Consider the following 21,583-nt stretch of genomic DNA (forward strand, 5'->3'; position numbering starts at 1 on the left):
AGTTTGCCGCCTGGGTGTTTTGGCGTGCTCAGCAGCAATTCCTATTGGCTTTCGAAAGCCAATAGGGGGAGTAGCACAGCTCAGGCAAAAGTTGAAAAAAACCATCAAAAAAGGTCCCGGAACGCCTTCTGGGCGTTCTATGAGGAAAAAAAGCCCTGCAGACAAGTCTTCAAATAAAGAAAAAGAGGACATTTAGGAGGACATTTTCGAGGGAGGACAGAACTCACAAAAGGAGGACTGTCCTCCCAAAAGGAGGACGGTATATGGAAAAGGAGGACATTTAGGAGGACAATTTTGAGGGAGGACAGAACTCAAAAAAGGAGGACTGTCCTCCCAAAAGGAGGACGGTTGGTCACCTTAAATATAAGCAATTCCAAATTAAAAACTAAAAATTATTCATAATCTAAATAATACTTTTTAATCCCATATCAACTCTAATCATAATTTATCCATTAAATCCCATATTTACTCTACATGTAATTTATCCATCTTCTCCACGCCGAGGTGTATATTTCTTTTAAACAACCATTCATCCATAATAAACACAAGTTTTTCCCTCCAATATAACCCCACCAACAAACGTACATTCAATAAACTTGGCTCTATGTTTCCCCCCTCTTTTTTTCCACCCTTAAGTAAATTTATTAATACCCTCCTACTTAAAAAGTTTTAGCAAACCATTCATCTTAATCACTAAAATTCTCACCAACAGAGATCATTAGAATTTAAATTCTTTTACACCTTTACCCATAATATCTCATAATTATTTTTATACACTTTAAATTAAAAAAATTATAATATATACTCCCAAATATTTAAACTTTTCCACTAAATCAACACCTTCTATTATTCTTTTTCTTTATATCTACATACTACACAAGTCATTCACTATTCCTTTAAAACATACTGAATCAAACTACCAGCTAAACTAACATTTATTGTTCTTTTTCTTTACATCTACATATTACACGAATCATTCACTATTCCTTTAAAACATCTTCTATCTCAAAAAACTACTACAAAAGTTCATCATTTCCTTTTCTTTATTCCAACATCCGCCTTCTGCTGTTCTTTTTCTTTACGTCTATAGGCTGCATGAGTCATTCTCGATTTCTTTAAAAAATCTTTTGTCACAAGAGAATGCTGCAGAGGTTCAGCCTGTATGTCTCCTACATCAACCGGCTGCTCTTCCAACTTTTCTTCTATTATCTCAGGTCGTAAAGATGATGGAGAGCCCGCCTTCAAAACAGAAGTGTAAAAATCTTTTGCCTTTGAAATTGTATTAAGTCTATAATATATCCCCGCATAATTCACCACTATTCCAGCCGGTATCTCCCATCTGAACCGGACCTGTCGTTTTTTGAGCTTGTCAGCCAAAAAAGCAAGATCCTTTCTTTTTCTAAGAATTTTTGAAGGTATTTCTTTTAAAATTATAACATCTTGAACTGCAATTTGAAATCTCTGCTTATAAAAAGCCTGTAAAATTACATTACAAACTGATCTCCTAAAAAAATAAATAACCACATCTCGTGGCAAATTCCTCTGCCTCGCAACCCTTGAATTAACCCTAAAAACTTTTTCCGTCTCTCTCAGTATTTCTTCAGGCTCAGCCCCCAAAATGAAAGCTATATCTTTTACCACCACTTGTCTCAAATCCTCTTGCATGTTTTCCTTCATTCCCCTTATTCTTAAAGCAAATTCCATGTCTCTATATTGTAACATAGTAATTTCATCTTGTATTATTTCTACCTTATTTTCTACTTTGTCAATTCGAGCTTCCAGTTTTTCAAAATTTTCCACAGCATCATCAATGCGATCATCCAGATGCTCTATATGACCAACAAACTTTTGAAATGCAAACAGTATGTCCTCTCTCATTTCTCTGATTTTATTTTCAAAAAATTCCTCCATCTCTTCTTTAATCTGTCGTGCCATATTACCCAAGGCATCCTGTAGATCATTAAGGGTACATGCTGATGATGGTGGAGAAAGTGGTGGTACCTTAAACTTAACTTGCTGAGCTGTCTGCATTACTGGGAAGCTCGAGGCTTTAGAAACAACAGAAGCTCCGAGACACTTTGAAGCCATTTTAATTTTAAAAACCACTTATTAAAAAGTCTGCTAAAATCTTATAAAATCAACAAATACCAAAAAAGAGAAAAAAATAAGGGGAGGAAAAAAGACAAAAGCCCCCTAAAAAGAAAAAAAGAAGATTCTTGCATTTTATATAAATACAAAATCTGTTACATTGTTCCAAATAGAAGTTCCAGTCCTTTCACTCAAAGAATCAACATCTCAGCGCCATTTTTCACCACTCTTAATTGAAAAAAAAAGAAGATAAATTCTTTTCCAGAGTTAAAGTCTCAAAATAATCACCATTTTAATCTCTCCTGGTCAGCTCTGTCTGCTTTAAATTTTACTCACAAATTCATTTTAAGCGCAGATGTGGAGGCAACATCTAGCTTTGCCCTGAAGAAAAATCAAGGCAAAGACATCTTGGAATGTGGAGAACACCTCAGACTCCGTGGGAGCTCTCACCCTCCGACCACCAAAAAAAAAAAAAAACTTTGGGGTCTCGGGCAGCTCTACCAATATCTGAGGAAAGCTCATCTCCTCCTCTTCTCCTGGGGAGAGAGGTTCCGAGCCACGAGACAGCGGTTGCTCGCTGTCTCAGCAGGCTTTGACACATCCCAGGGCAGACGGCTGAAAAAAAGCTGCCATTGGCACGGCCGTCGCCACCGGAAGTCCATAGCTGCCAATTTCTTGAAGCTGAAAGATCTGCCTTCTTCTCTGTGCCAGAGTCCTGGCTATTGGCCGTGTCTGAGGCATTGAGCCATATTCCAGGTTATTAAGACCACAGAGAAAGAAATTGAAGGTTTTTCCCCTCTCCATATTGTTAAGTAGATTTTTGTTTGTAGTGTGGAATGTTTGTGAGGCACAAATGTCTTTGCATTAGCATTCTCTTATGACTTGCAACTTGCTTCTCAAAACCTATTTCCTGCTTTTACCCAACCCACAGGTGGTTTTATCCACTCACACATTTGGTGTGACTACAGTTCCCAGAATAGTTAGCCAGCATGGCAGTTCACAATTCTGGGAAGACAGCTCTGTACAAATCGTAACTGACTTTGTACAATTCCCGTGCAGTCATTTTGTTTATGATCTGATAAAGACTTTAAACTGCATTGTACAATTGGCATTATGCCACATTCAATGTTACTTTAACCCATAGTTCTCTTGCCTTTTTGGAGAGCTGTTTACAGACCTCTTCACAATTTTTCCTCTTGCTATCCTAGGCAAAAAGCAGGTTAGATACATGGTTTGCCCAGCTTCTTAATTGGTGGGATGGGTGTGACGTATAGTGCTACTATTTCAGGCTGTCGCTTGGGCAATGCCTGACAGTTCTGAGGTCATGTTAATTAAGGCCAACATGTTGAATTTAGTCTTTTTAATCAGCCTCCTAATAAAATTTAAGTGCTGTTTAGCATATGCCCAGTATGAGGAATGGGCTGCTCTCATGATCCTTCCTTCCTTCCTTCCTTCCTTCCTTCCTTCCTTCCTTCCTTCCTTCCTTCCTTCCTTCCTTCCTTCCTTCCTTCCTTCCCTCCCTCCCTCCCTCCCTCCCTCCCTCCCTCCCTTCCTTCCTTCCTTCCTTCCTTCCTTCCTTTCCTCCCTTCTGTATTACTGCCTGATTTCCCTCATCAAAAGGCCTGGAATAATATGAGCAGAATTCAAAGTTGGTGATTTAAGAAATTGTACTTGATGCCATTGTGGTAAATTCTTCCAGGGCATGAAAAACAGAATACAGAAATACATGTCTCCTCAGGAGGAATCTTTGAAAGAATGACAATTAAGCATGCTTGAATAACGCAGAAAGACTGTGGGTTCAGGAAGTTGAGGTACAACTCTGACTATCATGAAGTAGCAGGTCTTCACCTAACACACACAGGTTCCTTGTGGATTCAGGTTTAAAGGCTCAGTGCATTTCCAAAACAAAACAGAACAACAACAACAAAAAAAAACCCCCAAACATATCTCCTGAGCTGCTCCTCCTCCTTCTTCTTTTTCTTTTGGTGCCTTCAAGTCAGTACTGACTCCTAGACTAGTCCCTGCAGTTTTCTTGGCAAAATTTCAGGAATGGTTTGCCATAGCCTATTTATTACAGCTGAATGTAAGTGACTAGCCCAAGGTCACCCTGCTGGCTTTAGGCCTAAATTGGGACTAGAACTCATGATCTCCTCATTTCTAGCCTAGTGCCTTAAAACTACAACTACAAACTGGCTCCTGTGTTATATTTGCAAATAAATGTTTTTTCTGAATTGCTTAATCCTGACAGACGGAGCACTGATGAAATCCCAGGTGCTATGTTTTGTTCAAAGCTTCAATTCAAAATAATAAGTAGTAAAAACAATGACTTTCTACCACATCTTGCCTCCAAAAATGCAGGGACATTACTAGAGAGCAGCAAAAAGATACAGAAAACATTTAACCATTTGCTGATATTTATTGGTCATAGAGATTGCTGCAGCCCAGCCCACTGTTAGCCTTTCAAAGTTTGCATCACTTCATAGTTTGCATCATTTCACCTGATCAAGCCTGGTTTCAGAGAAAATAAAAAAATATATATCTGTTTAATATCTCCTTTTTTGAGGTGAGTGGAAAAGGTTAAACATAAGAAAAGTTTTTATAGTTAATACAGCCATAACTTAAATATCAATGAGAGCAGATTAAGTAAGCACTTATTCATAATATAGCTATCATTATGAAATAGCATAGGGTAATAATATTGTTTCAGACACATTATAGGAGCAAATAGCTAAGTTTTAGCCATGATGATCCACAGGTGGATCTTTGAAATAATAACTTGGAAGTTGTTGATTTTAATGTTAAATTGCTGAGCTTTTATTTATTATTTATATTTTGTTCTTTTTTATAGTTACCTTTGATCATTTTGAAATTCTCAGAGCCATTGGAAAAGGCAGCTTTGGAAAGGTATGTTTTTTGCAAACCATATACTTTGTTAACTACCTAAAGAAATAGTTCCTTCTTACCAAATAGGCATAAAATATTGTCCAGAGCTGCATGCTAAATCTTATTTTCTAAAGAACTAACAATTGGAGCCCTGCTCCTTCTATACGTAAAATCTTCCCAAGCTTCTGAATGTATGTATGTGTATGTGTATATGTATTTCTAGTAAATGCAAACCTTCTAGTAGAGCAAATTCAGACATGCTGCTTTCTGCTTCATTTTGCTCTTCCAATTCCCATCATGTTGTTTTTGTAGAGGATTTATATGAAAAAAAAAATGTCCACTTTAAGTATGTTTTTAGCCATCATATTAGATATAAGCATTCATGAATCTCTTGGGTTGTATTGTTCTGAGTGAACGTATCAGATACTACTGTATCTGCAGGACACATCTAAATCAGTAATGTGACCACCTGTGGATTCCTTCACAGAATGGATCCCTTATCATATCTCCTACATAGTCTCAGGCTGCAAAACAAAGAAAGAGGGTGAATATCAATGTGTCTGTTGCAGAAGGCATCAGAAATTCAGCAGTTTAATCTCCTCCATGGAAAAAGGAAACCGTATTCTAGCCTGCAAGCTATGGAGCTAAGGATTGTTGCTACATCTAATATAAAACATTGTCCAGCCCTATTCTATAGCTTCACCAGAGCACAACTTGGGGGGGGGGAGAGAACATTGAGTGGCATTTATTTATTTTAACACATTTATATAGTCAAAACATTAAAAATCACAATTAAAATTCACAACTTAACCTCCCCCCCAACCCTCTGTGTAGCATAACAAGAGAATCAGACAAACATTTGATGGGCTCTAAATGGGATCCCTGACAAAATGTCTTCAAGGTCTTGCAGAAAAGCAACAAGGTGGAATCAGTCATACCTGTGGGGGAATGATGTTCCAAAGGAAGAGAGCCACCACAGAGAAGACCATTTTTCTAGGTTCTACCAGATGTACTTCCTTGATAGTTGGGGCTCGCAACATGCCCTACCTTCTGGGTAGATGTAATTGAGGAGAGGTGGTCTATAGCTTGTATATTCATTTGCTCTCCATTTCATGTCAGAATTGACTTGTGAAAAATGATAGAGATCTTGCCCCAAATGCTATTTGTATGCTGTTTCAAAGACAAGTGGTTGGACAATGGTGAAACCTAAGAAACAGAGAAATAAAGCCTCTGACTACCTCTGGGTTAATTCAACTGGGGATCAGATTACTAATTAGAAGGACGTCTTTTAAACAATGGATTATTTTCACCTTATTCCTATGCATCATATTTCCTATGCAAAGTATGAGCTTCAATATTGGCAATTGAGCAGTCTTGATGGAAATATTAATGTAGGAAAACATAATTTCCCCAAAATGAAATTAGTCCCATCCCTTTTGACATTCCAAAAGACCCTTAAGGCCTGGTTGTGTTATCATTCCTGCGTCTCCCAGGGACCTGGAGGTGTGCTTAGATGGGTCCATTGTTGAAGTGACTATTTTTATCCTCTCTTTACCTAGGGGTTTGTATATTTCCTTTTTTATACTATTTATTTCTTAATATAGACATGTTATATATGTCATTTTTATATTTGTGGTTTTTTTTATTTGATTGTTGTGTATCGTCCAGACTCACTTTTGGTGAGATGGATGGCTCTACAATTTGATTAATAAAATAAATAAATAATAAATCAGCAGTGCCTTGCTGGATTGGACCCCTGGCCCATCTAATCCAGCCTTCTGTTCTCACCATGGCCAACCAACTGCATAAGAAATCCACTAATTTCCCCGCAGATGGTCTTCAGAGGCAATCATACTTCTTACACCTAAGAATACACACTAGGGAAATGAAGTTGCAGCACTGAAATGTTAACTTTTACCCGAGGATAGATTATAGAAGAACCTGCATTTCTGTTAAATATATTTGTTCTACACATTCCATTTTATGGAACACAATACTTTGCCTTATTCCTTTAGGTATGCATTGTTCAGAAGAAAGATACCAAGAAAATGTATGCAATGAAGTACATGAACAAACAAAAATGTGTGGAACGGAATGAAGTGCGAAATGTCTTCAAAGAGTTACAGATCATGCAGGGGCTGGAACATCCTTTCCTTGTGAACTTGTGGTAAGTTATGAGCATCCACCAATCAGAGTACTGCAGCTTCCATTATTTTTCCGAGATTATGTTGCCTCGGGTTCTCTGTAAAGCCTAGTTCTGTTTGTTTTTTTCTAACTACATGACTATTATTCATCCCTGCTGTTTTTCAGTGTTTATTGGTTTCCTTTTTTTGTTCAAATAACCCAGTTTTCTGAGTGGACTCTGAGAACAACAAGAGATTCATTCTAAAGCTACCTGTGATTCAAACTAATACTTTAAGTAGGACCTTCATAATAGAGCCCCCCCCTGCTTTCATCTCCTATTATTAAGTTATTGCTAACCTCAGGCTGCAAATTGCTGTATGTTTGATTTGTTGTTGTTATTGTTGTTCAAAAGAATGGTTCTTCAATGGTGCTGAATCTAGCAGGGGATCTTTTTGGACAGATTAATGTTGTAAAAGAAGACCTTGATTAGGCACATAAATAGTCCAATATTGAAATTAGCTAAAATTCACATATTTCAGCAGAAGGCTTAATTAGAATCTTAGTTCAGCTTGTTGGTTTTCTATGCTGATGTGGTAGACTAAGCAAGCTTCAGTACTGATTGAATAATTTTTATGAACTAATATATTGTCACAGTCAGTTATAGTGATATTGAACTTATTAATAATACAATGGGGATAATGATTATCCTGATTATTACCAATACCTTTAAATATATTTATGATTAATACTGGATATTCTATGCAAGGATGATAATATCTGGTATTTTTTTGTCACTTGGCGAGGTCTCCAGATTTCAAAGTGATGTAGAAATATTTAAAATTGAAGTCAAAAAACAATTTTAAAGGCATTAACTGTTTTAATATTTTAAGTATTGGATCTTGTGAATTCTTTAAAATTTTAAATTGAGAGAAATAAAAAAACTCTCAAATGCTGCAGGAAATCAATCATGATGTTAATCTATCTTGGGCTTCTTTCCTTCTCTGGCAAACTGTCAGAGAAGTTTGTTATTGGACCTAACATCCTTGTTTCAGATGTTTCAAAGTCACTTCTCCAGAATGTCACAGGAAAAACCGTTGTCTGCACAGTTCTGATCTTTACAGATACAGACAAATCCTGCCATATGGATATCTTTTCCAAAGTTTTCATTGCTGCTCTAATAAGTGCTAGTTGGAAATATGTTTCTTGACTACTGCTTCTGTACTATTGATAGTTGACTCTAAAAGAGAGAAACTGTCTACCACTTCAATATCTTCATTGTCAATTCTAAGACTGTAAGTGTTGGCATTAGTTTGGCCCTCTTTAATTTCAATTACATTTTTTTCACTCTGTGCTTGACCTTCATTTGCATTTTCAGCTGAGGATAGAAACAATGTGGATCTACCCCAAAATATTCCACAACTGATTACCTCTCTCTCATACATTAAAACCTCTTTTGTTGAACTTCAACTCCAAGAAACCCATGAAGTGGCTGCATCTGGAAAACCAATTACTACATTGGCATTAAGAGAGACAAAATTTTTGTTACCACATAGTGTACATTAAATCAAAAATCATGCTTGATTTGTTTTAATGCATTTACACATAGCTTGTCTTGTTGAATGCAACATTTTTTCCTAGTATTGGGAATGTTGTTTAGTCTGGACGGTCATATACTGTAAGCTGCCCAGCGTCTTTGGGAGTTGAGTAACCTTAACAGTTCTAATAATCTGGCTAGTTAACTAATATGCTGTATGACAACAATAAAAAGAGTAAGAACAATAATACTTTACAATGGAAAGCATAATTAGGTGTCACTGAGTTTGGTTTGAATCCCGGTGTCTTGACATGGCTTCAGTAATAACTTGTAGCCCTTCTAAGGGCATTCCTTCATTTCATAAATCATGTCTATCCATCTTATACTGTATATAGTTTTCTCTTTCTTCTACTTTTCTCAGTCTTGCCAGGCATAATATTTTCTTCTGGCCCATAATGGAAACCTGGGATTTCTTAAATATGAATGTGTTACAAAGCATTTCTGTGTGGCCACATTAAAATGGTGCCTTCTGATCCCTGAACATGAAGTAGCCAGGATACTTTGCCCTGTTTTGCCTACATAATTAAGCAGAGATGGCATTGTCTTTATAGCTTTAATGTGGGTTAAATTAAGGAAAAGTGATTGGTGGTTTCCTCTGGTTTCATTTGCCTTCCAAACACCACCAGCTGGCGGGAAAAAACTCCTGCCAATTGCTCTCCTTATTGTGAGCAGGGATGGAGAGAGATTCTGATAGATATCTGGCTTAGTGGCTTAGCAATGTCTCAAACTTTGTTCAGTTTTTATGCAAGTGTTTTGGTTGAGTACATTCAAAAGGCATGATAGAATATTGCTGTTATGGAATGATGTTAAAGCCATGTCCAAAAGGAATTGTCAGGCTTTCTTTGACTGCAGCCATGCAAAAGCTTTTGGCCTTTTGTTCAGATGATTTTTTGTTTAAGTTGTGGTAGTCTCTGCAGGAGGATTAAAAATAAATTTCCTGTGTTCTGCACAGGACAGTCCCTTTCTAAACTGGCAGTGAGAAGAGAATCACAGTCACCCTATAGATTCTCAGAACATTAAAGTCCAAATGAATTCAATCATCCTGCTTCCTGGAATGGACAAAAAGCTTGCTCCGATTGATCATCCTTACAGCTACTGAAAATAAATCACTATGCTGTAATTACAAAAGCAATAATCAGCAATCACAGCAGACTTGCTTGGTTCTACTTTTGCCACTGGATATTTAACTTTGAATGCTACTATCCCAAAAAATTGTTGTAGTTGGGAATGTGATCCTTTGAAATCTGGGGAGGCTGGTCTTTGGAAATAGAAAGGGATCCTAGCTGTTGTATTGCACTATGGACAGCCAAATGCTCCTTGAATCTGGCAACCCTATGGACACCTACTCAGGAGTAAACTGGAGTTTTATTCTCAGTTATGCTCTTCCAAAGCTGTTCTGAAGAGAGCATTGGAATGCCCTAAATAAGTAAGAATGACAGCTAGGTACTTTTATATTTTTGGTCAAAGACTCCAGCATTTCGTAGAACATGCCAGTCAAGTCTTAGACCATTTCAGGAATGCCTTCATTTTTTTTTGTTTTTAATTTGAATTGTAACACAGACAAAGAAGAATGATGGAATTTTAACTATCCTGATTTAGAATCCAATTCTCTTATCTCCCATTTGCTTTTTTTTTCCAAAGGGAGAATGTTCTTCCAAGGCGAACAGCAACTCTAGAAGATTCATCCAAAGTAGGGGTTAAAGTCAGAAGGGGAAGGAAGTTAATGCCTATAATTGTTGTTTACATTTTTAAAGGCAAACACGTATTTATTAATTACATCCAACTGAGTTTGTTTCTAGTTATCATAGGGAATAGTAAGGTAACCAACTTTTTTAAAATGAAAAGGAGGACACAAATAAATTGAAGAAAAAATATTGTAAATAAAAGAAACATTTCATTCGTTGCAACAATAATACAGAATACACTATAATACGATAAATGCATAATAAAAAACATTTGTAACAATAACATTTTATATTGTAATTATGCTTACATGCCTATTAATTATTTAAATTAGTACTTTTCCATTGAATGAATTTTTTTTGTCAATGTGTCATCTTCTAACAATATATTGGAAATATCTGAACAACAAATATCCTTCATACTGAATTTTACGGCAAGTGCTGCAACTAGAGTATCAACATTCAATCTCGATTTCTCACTTTTCCAAAAATCATTAGCAATTGAAAAAACCCTTTCAACTGCTGCATTAGTTCCAGGGCAGTACAACGTAAATTGAACAAGAATAAATAAATTTTCACATGGAATATGTTCATTTTACAAATGGCTGAATATTTCCACCCATCTTTTATCAATTTCAACGTGTTTATTTTCCCATTGTATTAATTTTTCAGAATTTAAAAATACATTCAGTCTTCTAATTTCTTCAAAGAGACAATTGCCGTCTATTTTAATGTCTGGCATTTCTTTAGATAAAAACTCAACACAAGATTCAATATCTGTCCAATATACTTGCGATGAAGTCAAAAAACACCATTGAAACTGTTATTTCCTGCTATGTTTGTTTCAGAGCATTCTTCGATATATTGAAAACATGTTTGGTAAAAATTCTGCACTTCTTTGATAAACTTTTCCATTATGCCCAGATTTGATTCCTCTAAGTCTGACAATTTTCTTTTTATAACTAAAGGAAGAAATTTTTCTTCAAATCGAGTTTTATATTGAAGGATAAAGTCATTCAAAATAAGACTAACTTCTGTAGCTGAAATGTGTTCCCCTTCAATCTTTTTAATTGTTTTGTGAAAAATAGATGCTTGATTATATACAAAATACACTAATATCTCAGATATTTCATTATTGAAAAACGATTCCAGGATTTTAGGACATTTGTCTAAACTTAAAAAATATGAACCGAGAGGCTCAAATAATTGTAGAACACTCTCTATAGCAGGTGTTAGAGCAAGCCATCTAACTTTTGAATATCTAAACGTTTTTTGTATTGAATATTCACTTCTTCACAAAATTGTTTTAAAGTAGCCACACAAACGGTAAAACAACTAAAATACAAATAAATTGTAGTTATTATTACTTCTATATCAATTGGCATGACACATGACGCTATGTTGATTGCATTTGACAAAATATGTGTATTACAACCTATTCCTAGTATTTTCTTTTGGAGTAAATCTTATAATTTTACATACACATTATTCACCCCTTTGCGTCTTCACCCACCAAAATTTGTGTTTGTATTATCAGCTGTTAGTGCAACAACTTTGCATTTCAAATTGTTTTCATTTATTACTCTGTATAGATGGTTTGACAAAATTTCAGCAGTTTCACCCTCAATGGATTCTAAATTTAAAATTTTTACTTGAATGCCCTTGGTAACATTAAAATATTTTACTAGTATTGGATATAATTTAGTTTCATTATGATTGGATGCATCAGATAAAACCATTATAAATGCTGCAGTTTCCAAGTCTTCTGTAACTTTTTCAATAATTTAGTTTTACAATCCATAGGATTGCTTATGTTTTTTGGTGGTCAAGTGTTTTGTAATAGCTGCTCTGCCCCCAATTGCAATACAAAATTCTCTGCTGCAAATATTGCGGAAAACAATGTTATCCTTCTTTGATGTCATAAATGGAAATTCCTTATTCAATTTATCATTGAAATGGCATTTCCTCTTTTTTGATTTTTCCATCCCTAAATGTAAGTTAGTCTCCTCCAGGTATCTTCGGGACTAACTAGGAGATGGTGTAGTTGGGTAGCAGGGAGAGGTACATAGTTCCTGCCAATTCGCCTTCGCTGTAGACAGCTTGCATGTGCAAAGTTTGTCAGCCGGGTGTTTTGGCATGCTCAGCAGCAATTCCTATTGACTTTTGAAGTTTTGCTCATGCAAAAGTTGAAAAAAAACCATCAAAAAAGGTGCCAGAGAAAAAAAAGCCCTGCAGATTAGTCTTCAAATATCGAAAAGGAGGACATGTAGGAGGACACTTTTCGAGGGAGGACAGAAGTTAAAAAAGGAGGACTGTCCTCCCTAAAGGAGGACAGTTGATCACCTTAGGAATAGATAAGCTAAAACAAAACTGGAGCCTGTAACTTCAAAGAGTCCAAAACACATGCAAACTGCCAAATCTCTAAATCTAGCAACCAGTGTGTCAAATCTGGGTTGCTGCCTAATTCGTATGTAAAGCATGGATGTGGTTAATTTAAACCTCTCCCCTACCTGTGATCCTTCCTCCCACCCTCAACCTTCAAACCTGTTTCCCCTTAGCAGTTTTTCTTCATACAAAAAATTGAGATGGGAGAACCCTGTGGCAGCTCTCCCCTATCAATTTTTCTAGTGTTGAATTTCCCATATGCACCACTTGAGAAGAAATTGGCACATGGTAAGTGGTGCTATCATTCCATTTAGCTTTGTCCCCAGGTGCCTCTGTTCCTTTTCATGAGCCTTCTTGGCATGTAAAAGGTTTCAACAATTTGTCTCTTCTGGTGTTAATTTTCTTAGTGTGTATTTTTCCCTGTTTAGCCCATCTAGTCTATATAAAGCAGAAAGCAGTAGCCTGTCACTAGAGAGACCCTGTCCATAAGTGCTCATTGAATACTCAGTGAAGAAAACAGACAACATGATAAATGAGGGCATCTTATGATGCTCTTTAGCTGGAGCAATAAATAACACCTGCCATCCCTGTTTCTCTAAGCTATTGGCCATTGAGTATAAATAATATGCTTTTGGCAGTCAATACCAAAAAGAAGGTAAATTAATTTCTCTGAGCAAGTAGCCTCAAAGACATGGATGTTGAATTGATACTTTGGGCATACCTGCAAAGATCACCTTAAAACACAGCATTCTTTGGAGAGAAGCCCAGCTTGTAACTCACTTCTGTTAGAATTTAAACAGGGATTTTCTGTCATTATGGCCAAGCCATCCTCTTTAAGCAGAGGTTACAGAGTTAAACCTTCATTCAAACTGGATTTTTTTTTTGTCATAGATGTGAAAAATATTGAATCATGGATCTTCTTAGGTCAATGCTTCTATGTCTGCCTTGGTGAGAATTTATTACCTGGCCTCTTGGGGTGGAGTTACTTAACTAGCAGGTCAAGGTTGTAAATCCATCAGACTGTGGCACTGTTGTAAATGCATTTTGAATTCAAAAGGAATTGGGTTCCTGTGGGTTGCAAACATTGTTTTCATTGAGCAAGGCAGTGTTCATTGTCAGAGTCAAGCAAGGGTTGAGATTTCTAAAAAACCTTCACAGTGAGAGCCAGTTACAAAAGAGGCTCAGCTTAAAGCAATATACAAAACCTGCAAGGTCGGTGTCATGATTCCGACAGATGAAACTCTTCAAAAGAGTTTAAGGCATCGTTTACGTTAAAGAATCTTTTATTCGAGTAGCATAATATTGACACTTCATAATCAAAGCCAAAAACTGAATTCCTCTTCCCTGGGCACCTAGTATCAAAGCACAATTCCCTCTTCCAATTAAAAGTTATAAATCACACTCCCCAATTAGCTAGAAGGGCGGGCTTCCTCTCCAGTTCTCCAGCCCACCAATTCTTTATCAGCTCTTGGCTCAATAACCTTGATTCTCACTGTTAAGTTTAGTGTTGTTATGTCTAGCTAGACTCTCATTCACAGCCCCCCCCCTCCCAGCATCATCTAACTCTAAAAGCAAAAGGGAAAAAGATGGCTACATTTCCATCTGTTGTCAATGCAAAACATCCAATGTTAGCAGCATTGACAGTCAGGTTATCAAAAGAAATTATTCGAGGAGGATTGCAGTTAGGTGGAACCTTATGGAGAGGGAAGAGGTTTAGTCTCTCTCTACATGCAGCTAGTACTGATCAGTCTGGATTTCCATTCCTCTGTATAGACTTGCCAATTGCATCGCTGAATAGATGAGCACTGTTGCACTCCCCCTTTTTCTGACTCTTCACACAGAAGTGGTGGTGTCTCATGAGTCAAGTGTATATTATATACAGTGGCTTGCCCTACCAGTATTGGTGAAGATATGGCTTTCTTCTTGGTAGTTCCTTAATTAGGGTATTGTTTTCTACTTGACTGTGTGTCTGGTGTTAATTCTCTGGCAGGACATGCCACTGTATAGAAATAGGAAGTAAAGGTCGCACACTCTCATACTAATGAGGTTAACTAGTTGAGTCATGAAACATCTGCAAGCAAACAATCCCAATCAGAGACTCCCAGGACTCCACAGTTCCTCCCTGAGCTACATATTTCTCTTCTTTAGGAAGAGAGATTTCCAAACAAGCAGTTCTGAATGGCACAATCATTAAAAAGAAATAGTTGCGGTTTTCTACTCTCTTTGAATGCTGGGCTGAATTCAAAGCAATTTTACAGAATTGAATCAGAGCTTGATTTACTACTGCTCTTATTTGTTATTATCCTTCATATAAACATAATTAAGTAGCTTGCAATATTTAAAAAAGTAAGGTAATAGAATGAGTCCCAGTACTAGAATGTTTTGTTTAGAGCATTGGTTGAAATAAATGCCTTTAAAGAATGCTTTTACGTTAGTACTATGATCTGAATTTATCAACCATGTTTTAGAATTCTAGGTTTTCTTCAGTTTCTGAAAGGATTCAGAGCCTAAGCTTAAAGAAATTGAACACCATGGCAGCGATGTCACCTTGTAGTGCACATTTCCACGAAGCATCTTCTTGAGTTAATCTGTTTTCTCATGAAAACATTTCCTGGATCTGTTCTGAAGATGGAATAATGACTCAGAGAATGTAGCTACTGCTAGTTGCTGCTTGGTTATCAAGCCTCATTAATGTAACTGAATTGGTGGTTTATCTTTCAGCTAATGTGAGCATCTAGTCCAGGATCATGCCTGGTTAGTATTTGGGTAGAAGATTTCCAGGAAAGCTTTGGACTGTAAGCTACAGTAGGAAATAACAAATATCATCATCATCCCAGAAGAAGGCAATGTACTTCTCTGTTATTGTTAAGAACTACATAGATGTGCCCATGAATTCCAGAAAAGAAGCTGGACCAAAAGGAGACTTGATTTGTTATTTACAACTCTACATACGTAGTGATCAGCTGAGCTTGGTTGTTTTCTTGAAGAAATACAACAACAACAACAACAACAACAATAATAATAATAATAATAATAATAATAATAATAATAAAGTTGGAAGGGACCTTGGAGGTCATCTAGTCCAACCCCCTGCTCAGGCAGGAAACCCTATACCATTTTGGACAAATGGCTGTCTAGTCTCTTCTTAAAAACTTCCAGGGTTGGAGCATTCACCGTTTCTGTAGATAGGTTGTTTCACTGGTTAATTGTTCTAACTGTCAGGAAGTTTCTCCTTAGTTCTAGATTGCTTCTCTACTTGATTAGTTTCCATCCGTTGCTTCTTGTCCTGCCTTCAGGTGCTTTGGAGAATAGCTTGATTTGCTCTTTGTGGCAGCCCTGAGATATTGGAACACTGCTACCATGTCCCCCCTTGTCCTTCTCTTCGTTAAACTAGACATACCCAATTCCAGCAACCATTCCTTATATGTTTTAGCCTCCAGTCCCCTAATCATCTTTGTTGCTCTTCTCTGTATTCTTTCTAGAGTCTCAACGTCTTTTTTACATTGTGGTGACCAAAACTGGATGCAGTATTCCAAGTGTGGCCTTACTGGGCATTATAAAGTGGTATTAATACTTCACGTGATCTTGATTCTATCCCTCTGTTAATGCAGCCTAGCACTGTGTTGGCTTTTTTGGCAGCTGCAGCACACTGCTGGCTCATATTTAAGTGATTGTCCACTGGGACTCCAAGATCCCTCACAGTTACTATTACTGAGCAAGGAACCACCTATACTATACCTGTACATTTAGGTTTTCTTGCCTAAATGTAGAACCTTACTTTTCATTACGCAAACTAAGTAACATTATCAGTGCAGATAATATCATCAACATCAACACTGATGATGTTACCTAGTTTGGGTAATGAAATGTCTGCAAGAAAACAACCAAGCTCAGAGAGCACCAAAGACTCCCTCAGGTCATCCCTGAGCTACAAATATTCTCTTTTGTCGATAGTGATCATCAGTAACCCTGTTTACTGTTGTTTTCTTTATAGTTTATTTTTTTGCAACTCTCTCTCCTTTGGTTGTCTTGTTTTCCTGACAATTGTATTATTATCAATGTTGTTGTTGTTGCTGCTGCTGTTGTTAAATCTTCCAAGGCTATTTAAAAGATCACATGGATTATATTTACAAGAAAACAGAATAATTTTTTCTCTTAGGTAATACTGGTAGTATGCTGACAACTTGCACAACTGTTGGCTATCTACATAAACTGCTCATAAAGTTCAAAAGAGCTGTAAGAATTTTCCAGAATTAGAGACACATAAATATGCCAAATATTTTTTTTTCTTTCAGAGTGAGATGTGTGGCAGATACATTTATTAAACAAACATATAAGTAAATAGAGATTCAGGAAGTTGCTTTTATCTGTGTGATATTGATGAATACAAAGAGACAACCTAGGGAGAAACCATCTACTTTGATTATGCACCAGTAAAGTATCTGATTTTCTGACCTTAGAACATTTGATGCTCAGCAGTCTTTCAGTCCTGCATGTAATGGAAAGAATTATTTTGGAGTTGGCAGGCTGCACTTTAAGGAATTGTTTGCTCTTTCTCTCTTTCCTGTTTTAAAAGACAAGCAACCTAAAACATCTAGGTTGATGCAGATCCCCGTAGAGAACATTATGACCATGTAACAACTCAATTGAGTACTAGATTGATTTCTTGTATCCTTCTCTGTTGAGCAGGATATTAAAACCACACTATCAATTTACTGTGATACCAATTCCAAGGGTTGTAATAATGCTGCACTATTTGTACTCAAACATTGTAGCATTACCACCTAAATAGTTAATCCAGTTGTTTAATCTTGACACAGCAGAGCAAAAAAAAAAAAAAAAAAAAAATCCCTGATACTTTTTTGAGACAGTTTTTATAACATCTCTCTAGTTATAAGCAAATAGTATAAACAAGCAAATACATTTCTTGGTTTTTATTTTTACAGTCTGTTTTCTACAGTAGAACCATATTTATTTGCAAAACAACTACAATGAACTATGGTTTGAAAAGGTTCACACACTGCAGTCCTATGCTCACTGCCCATATAATAAGGAAATAACTTTGGTGTTTCTTTTGCCATGATGCACAGGTATTTTTGAATCTAGAAGTTCATTAAGTTGCAAATATTATTTTTAAATGTAAATATATACTTCAACTATGCATGATTACTGTTTTGCTCTTGGAAGCTGCTTTTCTCTTAGTCCAGCCAATGGTTGATCTATTTCTAAGGAAGCAAAAAAGAAAAAAGAAAAAGATCTGTTGTGATTTGCAATGAGAATGAATTAACTTGATCCCCCACAACTGATCTTGTCATGGAGTGTATGGGCAGCAGTGGCTGGAATCTACAACATTGATGAAGACTTTTCCTTCAACAATTATCAACATCATATACAAATTTTCCACTAGCAAGTGTATATTTGTAGAAAACTGACAGTATATATAACATTAACATAAAACATATCAGAGTTAGACTGAGTAGCTTATCTCAGTCTAGGTTAAAATTGGTCCATGTTTTACAGGATTTTAGGCTTTAAAAAAAGTTCCAGGACTGGAAATGGCCAGCACTGAATCTGGAAAATGTTTTTTTTTATTGTTGAGTTACATTATGGTTTCTCAAATTGTGGATCATGTCTCTGTGGGGATATGTAAGAGGGAGGTTATGAGTTTTGTTAAAACACTATATAGATTTGTAAAGGCACCAGAGCACCAGTGGGAAAGGCGAGAAACAATGGTTAGAAACTGATCAAAGAGAGAAGCAACCTGGTATTAAGGAGAAACTTCCTGGCAGTGAGGAAATCAACCAGCGGAACCGCTTGCCTCCAGAAATCGTGGGTGCTCCATAACTGAAGGTTTTTAAGAAGAGACTAGACATTCACCTGTCTGAGATGGTATAGGTTCTCCTGCTTGAGCAGGGGGCTGGACTAGAAGACCTCCAAGGTCCCTTTCAGCTCTATTCTATTCAAGTTACAAATTAAAAGCAATTTTAAAATTAATTCCCAGCTTTGGGAATGCTGCTTACTTTGTCTGCATAAACTGGCTATAGGCTTGTCCAGAAAACAAGATTATGTTTTGACAGGATTGTCATTTTGCCTCCAGAAATATGCACCAGGTGACTGGGGTCCTGCAAAGTTTGAGAAACATAATTATACTATAATTATTAAAACTATTTATTATATCTATTTCTAGCCCAACCCTAACTTAAATGAACTGATCAGTTTTATTCATGGGAGGAGGTACATAAACTCTTTTATCATTTCAGGGGGGGTTGAAAATTTTGAGGAATTTTGGATTACTGATCTGTCCTGAGGGAGCAATATAAGACCAATACACTAGGCTAGTTTATGTGATCTTTCTGATTCTGAAGAGGTGATTTTTAAAGCAGTTCTTCACCATTTTGTGCTAACAAGATGTGTTGGATGACCATACTCAGAATTTTCAGATAGCATGCCAAATCTAGTATAGTCTTTTGCTTTGCTTCTCATTCTCATGAATCTTGCTCATCCATTGACTTAGAGATGATGTAGTTACCTTGTATTTAATTATATGGCTCCTTAGGGAATCTCTTGGCTTGGCAGCAGCTAACTTTCCTCTCTGTGTTCAAAAACAGTGACTGTTCCAAGACTAAAATGTATTGATTTTTTTTTTATTTTGACTACATGTAATTTGCTGTTTTTTTTTTAAAGATGTAAAGTAGATCTTGAGAGGAAACTTTGGGAGAACGTATGAAAGGGGGTATGAGAAATTAGCAGCAGGACTGAATTTATAGCAAGACTTCATTTCTGCAGTTTTTCTGTCTAGTGAGTTTACCTTGGAAATATGCAAAAGAGTAATATATACTCATATGTTTGCACTATATTTTTCATGTTATCACACAACTTAGAGAGTTATCAAATAAGGCAAAACTATTCCAGCAACAATTCATCATGGTAACCTTCAAAATAAGAAATGCCATATAATTAATCAGGGCATCTTTTTTTTTACAAAAGTATTATTTCAACAAAGATTAAGAGCCAGATGAGTCATAACAATATAGTGTGAGGTAACACTATTTTAGATTACAGATTTCTGACTGCTTTTTTTTTTTTTGCTTTGAAACTGTTCCTTTTTTATGGCTTATTATGCTACGCTTTCATCCACAAAGTGTTGTCCTGAAGCAGAATCCTGGCAATCCAACATTCTAGCCATAGGCCCCTTTAAGTATTTCTCTTACGTATTGTGTATCCTTTTCCAGGTACTCATTCCAGGATGAAGAAGACATGTTTATGGTGGTGGATCTGCTTCTTGGAGGAGATTTACGTTACCACCTGCAGCAAAATGTCCGTTTTGAAGAGGAGACTGTGAAACTATTCATCTGTGAGCTAGCCCTGGCACTGGATTATCTCCAAAGCAGGAACATCATCCACAGGTGAGTTGTGGGCTGGAGAGTTACATTAATGTTTTCAATAAGCATCAAACAATAGCTTGCTGGGCCACTGAAACTGAGATAGATTGAATTTCACTAGTAAGATGCAAGCCTATAAGTCTCTCTTCTAGGTAACATTTGTGACTGTATTCGCTGAAACAAACAGATTTGAACCAACAATATATTTTAAAATAAATATCCAGTATTTTACAAACTGAATATATTAATACAAATATTTTCTTTTATATCTTCTTTTATAACTGACCATCTCATTCTGCAATACATACACAAATCTTATATAAACTATTTGTCATGCAACTGATGGTAGATAAACATATAGAGTATTTCTAATTCATGAACAGATTATTTACCGTCTTATAAAAAACAGAATGTCTATGCAGTTTTCTTGGGAACTTGTCTCGAAGTGGTTTGCCAGGGCCTTCCTATGATTAAGAGAGAGAGACTGGCACAAAGTCTCCCAGATGGCTTTAATGCCCAAGATAGGACTAGAATTCAGGTTTCCCCACTCCTAGCCAGCAGCTTAACTACTAAACCAAACTGGCTGTTTTAATATGATCCATAAAAATACATGAATTCCAAAATAATACTTTGTAGTGTTCAAGTATTTGGTAAAACGAATAGTTATGTTCTTATTAGGCAATATACTTTTTAGAAAAAAGTATACTTTTTAGAAAAGGCTTTTGGCAGACTAACACATATTCTAAGAATGCATACAGTCATGTATGTGTTTATCTTCTAACTTGGCGGGTATGTGTGTGTATATGTATGTGTATATATATTTGTATATATTTATATTTATATAAAATTGGAGGATATGTGATTGAGAATGAATGAATGAATATTATGCTCATTTTACACATTTCCTCCTTTCCTCTATAGCTGTGTATATCACTTGATTTAAAGCAATCAAGTGCTTGCATGTTTCTAAAGGAAATGAATAAATGTCAAAAGAAGACCATTCATATTTAAAGCAATATTCCCATGCCTTTAAAAGCTATAGCTTATATTTTGCCAATCTTCAAAACTGTCTAACTGGGATTAGTATCAAGAAACTTCAGGAAGTCTCCTAAATCCTTTTATGCAATCCCCAGAATTCATGCCAGTGAATTTAAATACGAAAGCAATATATACATCCTTTTATATAATTGCACGTATGTGTGTCTTTGTATTAAAATTTACTGGCATGAATTCTGGGGATTTCATAAAAGGATACACACACACACACACACACACACACACACACACACACACAATATAATATTTTAAAAAGCTTCCAAAACTTAACCTGGAAATATTGTCTATTTCACAATCATTGTTCTCTTTGCTTTACCATTTATTGCTCAGTTTGTTTCTTAAATATAGTATAGAAATATATGCCTTTGAATATAGTAATAAATTGCTGA

At 36.2% G+C, this 21,583-nt stretch overlaps 1 protein-coding gene across 2 annotated transcripts in view; it reads left to right on the forward strand.

The window, feature by feature from the left end:
* The window catches only part of STK32A (serine/threonine kinase 32A), a 103,842-nt gene that overhangs the window by 25,954 nt on the left and 56,305 nt on the right, over positions 1–21,583 (forward strand). For both annotated transcript variants that reach the window (XM_039351940.1, XM_039351934.1), the window contains exons 3-5: positions 4,937–4,992; positions 6,987–7,138; positions 19,989–20,162. In XM_039351940.1, the coding sequence (XP_039207874.1) occupies positions 4,937–4,992; positions 6,987–7,138; positions 19,989–20,162 (382 nt within the window). The remainder of the gene's footprint in view (positions 1–4,936; positions 4,993–6,986; positions 7,139–19,988; positions 20,163–21,583) is intronic.

This window comes from Crotalus tigris, unplaced genomic scaffold (assembly GCF_016545835.1).
Source record: "Crotalus tigris isolate CLP2741 ecotype Arizona unplaced genomic scaffold, ASM1654583v1 scf7180000017568.12009008, whole genome shotgun sequence".
NCBI classification, from domain to species: Eukaryota; Metazoa; Chordata; class Lepidosauria; order Squamata; family Viperidae; genus Crotalus; species Crotalus tigris.